This window comes from Mycteria americana, chromosome 22 (assembly GCF_035582795.1).
Source record: "Mycteria americana isolate JAX WOST 10 ecotype Jacksonville Zoo and Gardens chromosome 22, USCA_MyAme_1.0, whole genome shotgun sequence".
Classification (NCBI taxonomy): Eukaryota; Metazoa; Chordata; class Aves; order Ciconiiformes; family Ciconiidae; genus Mycteria; species Mycteria americana.
In genome coordinates, this window is record NC_134386.1 from 1,799,339 (window position 1) to 1,810,430 (window position 11,092).

Below are 11,092 nucleotides of genomic sequence, written 5' to 3' on the forward strand. Positions count from 1 at the left end.
GGGTGAGAGCGGGGTTGGCCCAGTTTGGCCCAGTTGGGTCCAGTTTGGGGAGGGAGTTGACAGTAAATAGTGGGGCGGGGGGGTCCCCGCCCTGTGTTTGTTGCCAAGGCAAAGTGGGGGGTATCGGGGGGGGGGGACGCGCGGGGCTGTTCCCGGGGGGGCTCCAGCTGGAGCCCCCCCCCCCCCAGCCATGCCCTGTCCCCTTGGCCCAGCCCCGCCAAGGACATCTGCCCCCCCTTGCCCCCCCCGCCAGCCGTTCCAGTCCACCCTGGCCAGGGCGAGCAGCCAAGGCCGCCCTGCGCCAGCCCGCGCGGCCCCCGCTGCATTTTAATTCCTCTGAGTTCGCCCGGATTTGGCTCATTTTGGGGAGAAGAAGGGGGGTTTGCTCGTGTGGGGCACTGCCCCCCCCGGGTGCCAATGGAGGGGTATGGGGTGTTAAGGGGGGGGATATGGGTGCTGCCCCCCTCCCCTTGGGTGTCGGGGGGGTGAATGGAGTGTCAAAGGGGGGGGCCATGGGTGCTCCCCCCCAGGGTGCAAACGGGGTGTCTATGGGTGCTGCCCCCCCCCCAGGGGGCAAGGGGGGGCATGAGCGCAGACCCTCCCCTGGGATATCGGGGGGGGCCCTGGGTGCTGCCCCCCAGGTGGCAATGGGGGGTCCCTGGGTGATGCCCCCCCCCCCGGGGCTGTCAATGGGGGGATCCCTGGGTGCTGCCCCCCAGGTGTCAATGGGGGGGTCCCTGGGTGCTGTCCCCCCCCGGCTGTCCATGGGGGGGTACCCCCAGTGTCCCCCCCCGTATGGGACTCCTGATGATGGGGGGCAAGCCCCGCCCTACGGGGGCCGGCAGCCAATGGGAAGCCAAGGATTAGCATATCTCTCCATCCCCCCGGCGGGGAGGGGCCGGCGGCAGCTTGAGCGTGGCGCTGTCGCGACCGGGTCGCGGCGCTGTCGCGACAGCGGGGGGGGGGCGGGGGGGCGTGGCAGGCGCATGACGGAGCCGCCCGGGGAGAGCGAACCGGCGGGCCCCCCCGAGCCGCCCCCCGCCGGCCGCGGGGCCGGGCACGGCAGCAAGGTAGGGCCGGGGGGGTGCAGCGGGGGGTGTCAGTGTGCACCGGGGGTGAGTGTGCAAGGGGGGGGGGGGTCCGTGCACGGGGAGGGGGGAGTGTGCGCCGGCGGGGGGGAGCGTGCACCCTGTCCCGACCGCTTTCAGCCGCTTTGGGGTATCGCTGGGGGGGTTCAGCCCCGGAGCTGCCCCCCCCCGCGGCCCCGCTGACCCGGATCCCGGCCGGGCTGGGCTGGTGCAGCGCGGGCGGCAGCGGGGGGGCCGCTCCCGGGGTCCCGGCCATCCCTGGGGGCTGGGGGGGGGGGAGGTCCCTGCCACCCTTTGAGGGGTCCCCCCGTCCCCTTCCGAAGTCATCGCCACCCCTGGGGGGGTCCCTGCCACCCCTGGGGGGGGTCCCTCCGGCAGATGCAGCGGCTGAAGCGGTCGCTGTCCCTCCGGACGCTGCTGCGGAGCAAGAGCGTGGAAAGCCTCTTCCCGCGGCCGGGCGGGGGGGTGCAGGGCCCGGGGACCCCCCCGTCCCCCCCGCGGACCCACGGCTTCCAGCAGTACGTCTTCAAGAAGCATTGCCCCTGCGAGCTGTGCCGGCAGCTCATCGCAGGTGGGTGCCGGGGGTGGGGGTGTGTGTGTGTGTGTGTGTACGATGGGGGGGGGCAGCCCCTGCCCCTGGCCGTGACCCCCCCTCGCTGCCTGCAGGCAACTCGCGGCAGGGCCTGCGGTGCAAGGCGTGCAAGGCCGGCGTGCACCTCTGGTGCTCCGAGGGGATCTCGCACCAGCAGTGCCCCGGCAAGACGGTACGTGCTGCGGGGGGGGACACACAGCCCCTGCCAGCCCCCGACCCCCCTCCCGACCCCCCCCCCCCCAGCCCTGTCCCCAGGGGACTGCAGGCATCGGGGTGCGTGGCTGCGCACACGCGTGTGCACCGGGATGCGTGCCCACGGGCACGGGTGGGCACGGAGATGTCGGTGCGTGTGCAAGCACACCCCCCCCACACGCCCCCCCCTCCCCCCCCCCGTGCACAGGGGGATCCCCGGCCCCAGGGCCACACTCAGTCCCAGCACCCCCCCAGCACCCCACCTCTGCCCGGGGGTGCTGGGTGCCCCTTTTCCCCAAACCCCCTGGTTTTTCCCCCAGGCCGCCTCTTTCCGCCGCAATTTCAGCTCGCCCCTGCTGCTGCCGGAGCAGGGGGGCTCCGTGCAGGGTGAGCCCCCCCCAGGTGAGCCCCCCCCGGCCCCGGCTGCACCGTGGAGCCAGCCTGCACCCGGCATGGGGTGCACCCTCTCCCCGGGGTGCAGGCTGGACTGGGGGAGCCCTGACACCCCCCGTACCTCCCCCCGCAGACCCCAGCGTGAGGGTGGACCCCGTGTACGAGGCGCTGCGGTTCGGCACCTCCCTGGCACACGGTGCCGGCCCCACGGAGCTGTCCCCCGGCATCCAGGTACCCCCCAGAACCGGGGAGGGGTGGGGGGCACTGTGGGGGACCCCCTGAGCCCTCCTTGTGCTCTAGGGTGAGAAGGCGGCGGCCATGGAGGACAGCGGGGATGCCCCGAGCAGCGCGGGGACCCCCGGCAGCGGTAAGGGGGTGGCATTGGGGTGGGGGCCAGGGTGGGGGCCTGACGGGGGGGGCTGTGTGGTGTGTCAGGGCTGACTTTGTCCCCTCGTCCGTCTGTCTCAGCAGCTATTGCCCCAGCAGAGAGGGACGGCGTGGAGGAGAAGAGCCCCAGGCAGCAGGTGGGGGTCTGGGGGGGGGCAGGACGGGGATGGGGCAGTGGGATGGGGCTGTGGGCATCGGGACGGGGCTGCGGGGCACAAGGGATGGGGTGTTGGAAGTGGGCTGTGGGGCAGGGGCGTGGGACACTGGCACGGGGCTGGGGGCCGTGGGTCTGGGCTGGGGGCTGCGGGGCAGGGCCGGGGGCCGTGGGGCCGTGGGGCAGGGCTGGCTGTGTCCGCAGGCTGCCCGGCGGCCGGCGTGGCGGGACGGGGCACCCATGTTCTCCTACGTGGCTCTCTACAAGTTCGTGCCCCAGGAGCACCAGGACCTGGCACTGCAGTGAGTGGGGAGGGGGTCGGCGGGGCGGGGGGGGCCGGACCCCCGGGGGGCAGCGGAGGGGGGACGACATCCCCACGCTGCCCCACGCCTCCCTCCCCCTAGGCCCGGGGACAGGGTCACGCTGGTGGACGACTCCAACGAGGACTGGTGGAAGGTCAGGGGGGGCCGTGGGGGTCTCGGGGGGGAACACGCCGGGGCAGCCATGAGCCCGGGGGCCGGTGCCTGTCCACAGCCCTGCCGCATGCCGGGGCGGCCACGAGCCCGGGGGCCGGTGCCTGTCCACAGCCCTGCCGCATGCCGGGGAGACCACTGGCGCAGCGAGCGCGGGGGGTCTCAGCCGCCGCTCGGCCGCGCCGCAGGGGAAGGTGGGCGACCGGCTGGGCTTCTTCCCGGCCAACTTCGTGCAGCGCGTCCGTCCCGGCGAGAGCGTCTGGAGGAGCTGCCGGGCCGTGCAGGGTGACAAGGAGCAAGGGCGCATGAGCCTCAGGGAGAACCAGGTAGGGGGGACCCCACCGGTGCCAGCACCTTGCTGCCCTGGGGTGCACCGAGTTGGGTGCGTCGTCAGCGGGGCAACGCCAGGGCTGTGCCCCGCTGCCCATCCATCTGTCTGTCTGTCTGCCCATCCCAGATCTGCGTCGGCGTGGGCAGGACCCAGGGCCTCGTCCGGGTGACCAGCGGGAGGAAGCGGGGGCTGGTCCCCGCCGAGGTGCTGACTGAGATCTGAGGGGCAGCGTCCGGTCCCCCCCCCCCGAGTGTCCCTGTCCCCATCCCGGCGTCTCCAGCTTCCCTGGATCACCGCACCTCAGGAAGCCCCGTCCGGGCGGTACTTGACCCCCCAGCCATGCCCGGAGGCCTGTCCCCAGCGTCCCCATCCCTTGGGGTCTGGCCCGAGGCGTGTGCTCGGCTGGCAGGGGACAGGGGACACAGGGGTGGCCCCCAGGGTGACACTGCCCACAGACGGGACACCCACACGGCTGCTCCTAAACCCCCACACGTGCCAGGCAGCGTGTGCAGACACGGGGTGCGCAGCCGGGGCGCGTGTGCACGGCAGCGCAGGCGTGCAAATCCCCGTGCGTACACCAGGGCACGCACCTCTGCCCGTGCACGCGTGGGTGCGGCTCCACCCGCACGCTCCAGAGCCACACACGCCTGTATCTGTGCACTAACACACGCGTGTGCAGCCCCCACACGCGTGTGCCCCGCCCGGCTGCCGCACACTCGGCTCGCCCAAGCAATAACCCCCTGTGCCCGGGCAGCGCCCGGCCCCGCTCCTGGGATGCTCCAGCCCAAAATCCTAAATTAAATGCTGCTGCTGCCGCGGTGTTGGTGCCACCAGGTCATTTTTCTGCGCCGGCCGGAGGAGCTTCGGTGCTGCCGCGTGTCCGGGCAGAGGGGGTGTGGATGATCCCCCCCCCCGCGCTGCGGGGTCCCCTTGTCTTGGTGCCATCCCTGTGGGGTACCATGTGCCACCCGCCATGGGCACTGGGGCTCTTTTTTGGCTGCATGAGTCACGCTGTGCCCGGCGGCGGTGAGTCACCGTCGGTGGAGCCGGCAGCAGGGCCAAGGACAGAGCGGGTGCCAGGGGCTCGTCGGGGTGTCCTGGCACGGGGTGGGGAGTGACACGTGGGGACACGGCGCGTGGGCATGGCACGGGGTGCGCGCTGGGCATCGGAAACAACCGGTCCCTCCAGTCCTGTGCCCAGGTGGTCCCATCACCTGTGTGAGGAGGTGGGAGGGTCTCAGCTGCATTTCCTGTGGGTGGGGGGGACCCCCCCCCAGCTTATAAAGCCCCGGCTGGCGCCAGGGGTGGTGTGCTGTCCCCTGGGGAGGCTGTCCCCATCTGTCCCCGCAGCATAGGCAGTCCCCAGCGTGGGGATGGCAGCACCCGCAGGCGTGGGTTTGGTAAGGAGCTGCTTGGGTGAGCGTGGGGTGTCTGGAGGGGCGGGGGGGGGTTCCCCGGTGTGAGCTCTGGCCCCAGCTGCCTTGCACTGGTGCCCGGGGGTGTGCAGACCCCCGCCCCTTCTCATCCCATCCTTTGCCTCTGCAAGTCTTGCCCTGCTTGGTGCTGAGCTGCAGGGGCTGCCTGAGGGGCGGATGGGGGGGGTAGCTGTGGGAGCAGAGCCCCCCCAGAAGCTTCCCCTGAGCTTGACCTGAGCTCAGGGGTGTGGGGGCTGCAGTTTGTCCCCCTGCTCGGTGGTCCCCAGCCCCCCGAGGACCGGCAGGGCTGGGGGCCTGCTCCTGAGGGTGCCGGCTCTGGCACACGCAGTCGGAAGCCCCTCCTGGGGCTGTGCCCCCACCCTGGGCATCTTGGCACCATTTTCTTGGTGGGCATCAGGGACACATCGGTGCCTTCCGCTGCTCTGTCACCCCCCAGGGCCACCGCAGTTGCCTCCTTCCCTGCTTGAATTGCATCGGGTCACCCCCGGAGCTGGCTGGGAGCAGGCTGTGGGCTGTGGCCATTAAAGGGAGGCTGAGGGCTCTGCCCGTGTCTAGCCCAGCTCTGCCATCGGCCACTTCCCGTCAGGGTGCGGTGACTTGTTGGGGTGTTTGGGGTCCAGCCTGGCTCTTTCCTGGGGGTTTAGGGTGGGCCCAAGGAATTTGTCGGTCCCCGAGCCCTCCTGCACCAGGACCTGCCCCTCCAGCGGAGGATCCAGCTGAAGATCCTGGAGCTGCTGCCTGTCCCTGCCTGGGCCAGGGAGCCACGGGGAAGGGCTCTGGGGTGCGGTGGGTGGCAGGGGTGGCCCCCAAACCCCTTTTCTCCCACCAGAGCTCAGCAGCTTGCAGGCAGAGGTGTCACAGCCCCGGTCGGGAGGGGGAAGAAGGCTGCGGCTGCACGCAGAGGAGCTGCCGGCGCAGGAATTGGGCTCTGCCTGCAGCACTGCCCTGCGCAGCGAGCCCTGTGGCTGCCTGGCCTGGGACAAGGGCTGGCGTCAGCAGGACCGGCTCGCTCTGACCCGCGTTCTCCCTCTGCCATCAGCCCCGTGGGCTACGGCTCACCCTTACCCCAGGAACCACCCCAAAAAGCAGGGCAGACCCAGCAGCAAGGTGGGGAGCAGCAGTTCTTTCCCAGCCCTTCCCTCCCAGTTCCAGAAACCTTGGAGAAAGAGCGCAAGCCTCAGCGAGAGGAGTCCTGGATGTGGTGTTTTATTGAGTGCTCGAGGATGGAAAACACTATGTACACAAGCCAGCCAGCGTTTACTTCTTGGTCTCCTCCTCCTTGGAGAGGGTCTTAATGATCTCCTCCTTCTTGGCTTGCAGGCGTTCCTCACGGCGCTTACGAGCCTCCTTGGTCTTGGACCTGCGAGCTTCGGCCTGGTCACTGCAAGAAGTTAAGAGCTCGTGAATACGCAGAGATCACCTCAAGAAAGCTGTTACCGCCGGCCCTGGCCTCCTCTCGCTCCACAGGATCCCGGCCCACCAAACCAGGCGCTGAAGCGAGCGCAGCTCGGCAGGCTTTGCTCCAGCGCTCGCGTGCCGTCCGCAGCTCTAACCGCAGTTCCCAGCGGTGCTAACCTGGTCCTGCTCAGCTCCGAGCGAGGACGCTGGGCTCTGCTGCCCTCCCTGCCCCACACTGCCAGGCTCTTAGCTCTGGCCAAGGAGGATACGGTGATCCTGGCTCTGGGGACCGCCCCGTTGGGGCTGGCTGGGGTCACGCATCTTCACTACAGACCAAGGTTAAGATACCGGTTTGTGTTTTTTTTTTTTTTTTTTTTTTTTTTTTTTTTTTTTTACGAAGTACGCAGCAGGATTTTGAAATCCATTGCCTCCTCACCTCCCCTTGGCAACCATTTACTGATCCAAGTGGCTGGATCAGTAGATCTACCAGTTTGGAGCTGTATGGGCAACTAACATCTGCTACGCCTGCAGCGGGACGCACAGAGCTCTGCCGGGATTACGTACTTCTCTGCTTCAAGCCAGCCCTACCCAGTTTTGGTTTGGTTCTTCACCAGGGCTCCAGACAGAGCCACCAGCAACAGAAGCCACCCGGAATTACCTGCCTGTACAGAAAACCGATTCCACAACCTGCAAGACCGAAGCTTAACAGCGAGGCAGCACTTACGCCAAGAGCTTCTTGCGAGCTTTATCTGCCTTGAGCTTGTGGATGTGCTCCATCAGGATCCGCTTGTTCTTGAACACATTACCCTTGACCTTCAGGTACAGGCTGTGATACCTAACAGAGCAGAACGGAACGGACTGTAAGCGAGGCTGCCCGGGAGATCAAACCACTGCGCAGCTTCCGGACATCCTGCACCCCTCCTGGCACACAGCAGCAATGCGCACAAGCGTGCTGTGAGGAGCAGGGTCACTCTGAAGCTGCTGCACTGGCTCTGCCCTCCTCCAAGCAGGAGAACTGCTGGGATTACTCTAGAGCAGCTCTCCGGTGCCATTTCTCCAGAAAATAAATCCTTCCTGGAGAGGATTTATTTTCACTGATCTGCACACCGAGGAGCTGGCTGTGGAAGCTGCAGGCAGCAAGAAAGGGGTACCTAAGCGTATGGGCACACGACCCAGAGCTGGGCATGGCATGGCAGGCTTACATATGGCGGTCGATCTTCTTGGACTCCCTGTATCTGCGGAGCAGGCGCCTCAGAATTCGCATTCTCCTCATCCAGGTCACCTTCTCAGGCATACGAGCATTGGCCGTACCCTTTCTCTTACCTAGAGAGGGAAAACAAGATGAGAACGAGGCCAAATTTCTGCAAGTTGAACAACATGAACAACAAGGAGCGTTTAATCCTTCTCATTACTTCAAGAAAAAAGCTATTGACATACAAATTGTGTATTTTTAGGCCCTGCCACAAGCCTCTTGGAGATCGTTGCTCAATATAAGCTTGTGGGTGGACCACATACCATGAGAAAAACCCAGACATTTATCCAGTTCTCAGAGGGGAGCCAGCACCTACCGATGCCCATGTGCCTGCCCTTCCGGCGGGCCAAGGTGTTCTTCCTGCATCGGGCACGGGAGTGAACGGTCACAGGTTTGCGGATGATCAGACCATCCTTAATCAATTTCCTGATCTGCTGACCTACAGAAAGAAACTCCACGTTCAACATCTTATGTGCAATGAGAGGACACGTTAGGAAAGTACAGACTCCCATCTGGCTTGTACAAAAAGGATCCAACGCACAGGACAAGCCAGACCTTCCCCCAGAGCCCCCTCACGCTGCTGTAGTTGCTCTTTTCCCCTCCCGTTTCTCCCTCGCTAGTTATCTCAGAGGACACCACGTACTAAACCCCCTACCAAGAACTCACCGGGCACCACGTCCTTGGCAGTGCACTGGGGAACTCTGTAAATCCTGCTGATGGGCTCATTTCCACTTTGAAGTGTAAAGCAGTTGCTCAAGCGTCAGAATTTTACCTAAGCCAACCTCACTGCTACCGAGCTAGTCAAAAAGCCTCTCCCTGACGCATCCCTCTTCCACAGGGCAACATAAGCGATGTATAGCATGGCCGTGAGAGATGATTACTTACGCGAGTTGGCGTTGGCGATCTCATTGGTTTCGTTGGGATCCAACCAGACCTTCTTTTTACCACAGCGCAAGACGCTGGAGGCCAGCCTCTTCTGAAGCCGGAGCATACTGCGGAGAACCACGCACACAGCTCAGCACCACGTTCGCTCCCGCGGCCGGACGGTGCTTTCGCAGCGCTTGAAGGCCCGGGCCAGCCCGCAGCGAGTCTGCTGGAGGCAGGCCGCGCTGCTGCAACAGCACGACGGGGAAGGGGGAGTAGCCAAGGGCCGCAGGGCCCGAGAGCAGCGAGGCCAGCCCCGCTCAGCGGTCCCCTCCCTCCCTCTGCACCCTGAGGGCCCCTCGGCGTGGGCCCCGGCCGCCATTTCGCCCCCTCCCCAGCGCGCGGCCCAACCGCCATTTTCCCCCGAGGCCTGGGGAGGCCGCAGCCGCCTCACAGGGCCCGGGACCCCCCCCCGCAGCGCGGCCGGGCAGCCCCCGCTATTGAGGCCACCCCGCCGGTCACCCCCATTCCCCGTCGCTGCCGGGGCAGGCCCGGGGGAGCGGCGGAGCGCTGCCCCTCACCTCATGGCGGCGGCGGCCGGGCGGAGAGGAAGAGGCGGCGGACCTGGCCGCGCCCACAGCCAGCGCCGCGGGGAGCGGCACGTACCACCCCGCTCCCGCCCCGCTCCGTCCCCGCGGCGGCGAGGCGGCCCGAAGCGCGGCGAGAGAAGGACGGCGGTGGGACTGCGGGTGGGAGGAAGAGACGGGGCGACGGGGCCCACTCGGGACGTGGGGCAACAGACACTTTTCCCTCCTCGCCACCCCCCTCTCCGCGGGGTGGTACAGCCCGCGGCGGGCAGGACCAGGCTGGCTCTGCGCATGCGTGGTGGCGTGGAGGAGGCTGTGGGCAGCACATGGGTGGTGGGTGAACTGGGGGGGGGGTCTGGGAAGCACTGGGCAGCACTGGGACTGAGCTGGGGTGGGCTGGGCTGAGGGTCAGAGCCATGCCCCGGGGCTGTACAGGCAGGCTGGGGGACTGTGGGGATGCCCCCTCCCCGCCGGTGGGCCTGCGTGGGGTGGGCAGCACAAGGCCCAGCCCTGCCCTCGCTGCAGGCCTCTCCTCACACCGGGGGCTGCGGGAGATCGTCCCCAGCCTGGGTTCAGGCTCGTTGTTGGACCTGAGGAGACCTGGGCACAGGTTGTCCCTCCTCACCCTCCCCACCTGCCCGGGAAGCTGTAGGTTAGGAAGAGTTTAATGGCAGCTTTGTCACGTTGCTTTTTGTAGCAAGAAATGGGATCTCAGTTTCTCCAGCGTTCATCTGCGGTCGTTCCTTTTATCCTAAGAAGTCACCCTAAAGGGTGGTGTGAATGTCCAGGGGTTGGTGCAGGAGAGGGCCGAGCTGGGATCTCGGATCCTGCTTCGTTTCCACATGTGGATCAAGTTCCACCTCTTCTGCAGTCCCTGGGTTACGGTTAGGAAAGGGAGGACTCACATTTTCCCATGAAATAACCTCTCGATAGGGGTGGGAACGGGGCTGCAGTGAGGGCTGGCGTTGGCAGAGAACATTTTACCCTCCCAGCAATTTGCAGTCGAAGACACAAGTGAGGTCTGGATGTGTCAGTGGCACCATTTGTGGTTGGAAAACAGGCACGGACAGGCTGAGTGGTGTCTCATGGCTCTCCCGGCCAGAAGCACCTCCCCAAAAAATGCCGTAGTGAAATGAGCCCGGTGGTAACTGGCGTCCTTCGTGTCGGAGAAACAACCCAGAAAAGCGCTGGAGCCTCTCAGATTGGTGAAGAGTTCCTGGAAGAAGGGAAAGCTTGCAAAATGATAACGTGTAGATTGTAACCGGCCTAAAAACACAGGGGTTTCTCTGTGGCTGAATTCCCACTTCAAAGCAAACTTGTCCAGTGAAAATGTTGCTTTTTAACCACCCTGAGGTTAAATAGTGCCCAAATTCATCATTTTGCAGCGATTCTTTTCCTTCCTTCCTTTCAACCGCTGAAGGTTGCGAGTGGTTGGAGAGCGAAAGCCCCCAAAGGCGCCTCGTTAAACACCCAAGACAAGATGCTAACGGTTCCTTTTGAATCTGGCGGCCGTAGCACAGTCAACATATGGCGTGAGAAGAGGAGCCGATGGCAACAGATTTTTGGTTCATTTTGAGACAAAAACACAGATAAACACAGGCTTTTGCTGTTTAAAAACTGACTCATCATTTTCATAAAACAAACAGCAAAATCTGGAGGCTCCTGAGAGGGAAGAGTGGCTGGGTTTTAATTACCGGCCTGGGAGCAGCTCTGGGGTTTTTTCTCTGGAAATCGATGTCCTGTAAAGCTCTTGGCCAGTTGCGTGGGCTGGAGACAGGAGAGTGCGTGTGAGACACGGGGGTACGTGTGTCCCCGAGCCCTATGGAAACGTCACCTCGTGCTCTGTGCTTTCCAGGGGGGCAAGGATGAAGAGACCCATCTGGCCCCAAATTCGAGGAGAGGCTTCAGCCCAGGTAGGGATGCTGCTGCTTGTGCACAAGCCCTT

At 65.4% G+C, this 11,092-nt stretch overlaps 2 protein-coding genes across 6 annotated transcripts; one reads left to right on the top strand and one right to left on the bottom strand.

The window, feature by feature from the left end:
* The first annotated feature begins 913 nt into the window (after window positions 1–913).
* On the top strand, window positions 914–4,428 carry STAC2 (SH3 and cysteine rich domain 2). Of its 5 annotated transcripts, none has more exons than XM_075523100.1 (11): window positions 914–1,070; window positions 1,467–1,659; window positions 1,755–1,852; window positions 2,193–2,274; window positions 2,399–2,496; window positions 2,566–2,632; window positions 2,737–2,789; window positions 3,011–3,108; window positions 3,211–3,262; window positions 3,468–3,605; window positions 3,737–4,428. In XM_075523100.1, the coding sequence occupies exons 1-11, from the start codon at window positions 987–989 to the stop codon at window positions 3,830–3,832; spliced, it is 1,059 nt and encodes a 352-aa protein (XP_075379215.1). In that variant the 5' UTR covers window positions 914–986; the 3' UTR covers window positions 3,833–4,428. The 5 variants fall into 5 exon arrangements, with proteins under 5 accessions (XP_075379215.1, XP_075379216.1, XP_075379220.1 ...); XM_075523101.1 differs by having other exon boundaries at window positions 3,516–3,605; XM_075523102.1 differs by having other exon boundaries at window positions 982–1,070; window positions 1,412–1,659.
* A 1,808-nt stretch (window positions 4,429–6,236) lies between these two features.
* Window positions 6,237–9,304, bottom strand: RPL19 (ribosomal protein L19). The gene is made up of 6 exons (XM_075523019.1): window positions 9,142–9,304; window positions 8,582–8,688; window positions 8,013–8,135; window positions 7,647–7,767; window positions 7,169–7,279; window positions 6,237–6,427 (listed from the first exon to the last, which is right to left on the bottom strand). Exons 1-6 carry the CDS (start codon window positions 9,144–9,146, stop codon window positions 6,304–6,306), a joined length of 591 nt encoding a protein of 196 aa, XP_075379134.1. The 5' UTR covers window positions 9,147–9,304; the 3' UTR covers window positions 6,237–6,303.
* Window positions 9,305–11,092: the final 1,788 nt, after the last annotated feature.

What these genes read in the sequence shown, in the direction of transcription:
- STAC2 (XM_075523100.1), top strand. Translation starts at nt 987, where the DNA reads ATGACGGAGCCGCCCGGGGAGAGCGAACCGGCGGGCCCCCCCGAGCCG. An exon ending in GTGCCGGCAGCTCATCGCAG is followed by an intron (nt 1,660 to 1,754) that starts GTGGGTGCCGGG and finishes CGCTGCCTGCAG; the next exon opens with GCAACTCGCGGCAGGGCCTG. An exon ending in CCAACGAGGACTGGTGGAAG is followed by an intron (nt 3,263 to 3,467) that starts GTCAGGGGGGGC and finishes GCCGCGCCGCAG; the next exon opens with GGGAAGGTGGGCGACCGGCT.
- RPL19 (XM_075523019.1), bottom strand. An exon ending in GATCGCCAACGCCAACTCGC is followed by an intron (nt 8,136 to 8,581) that starts GTAAGTAATCAT and finishes TTCTTTCTGTAG; the next exon opens with GTCAGCAGATCAGGAAATTG. An exon ending in GGGCAGGCACATGGGCATCG is followed by an intron (nt 7,768 to 8,012) that starts GTAGGTGCTGGC and finishes TTCCCTCTCTAG; the next exon opens with GTAAGAGAAAGGGTACGGCC.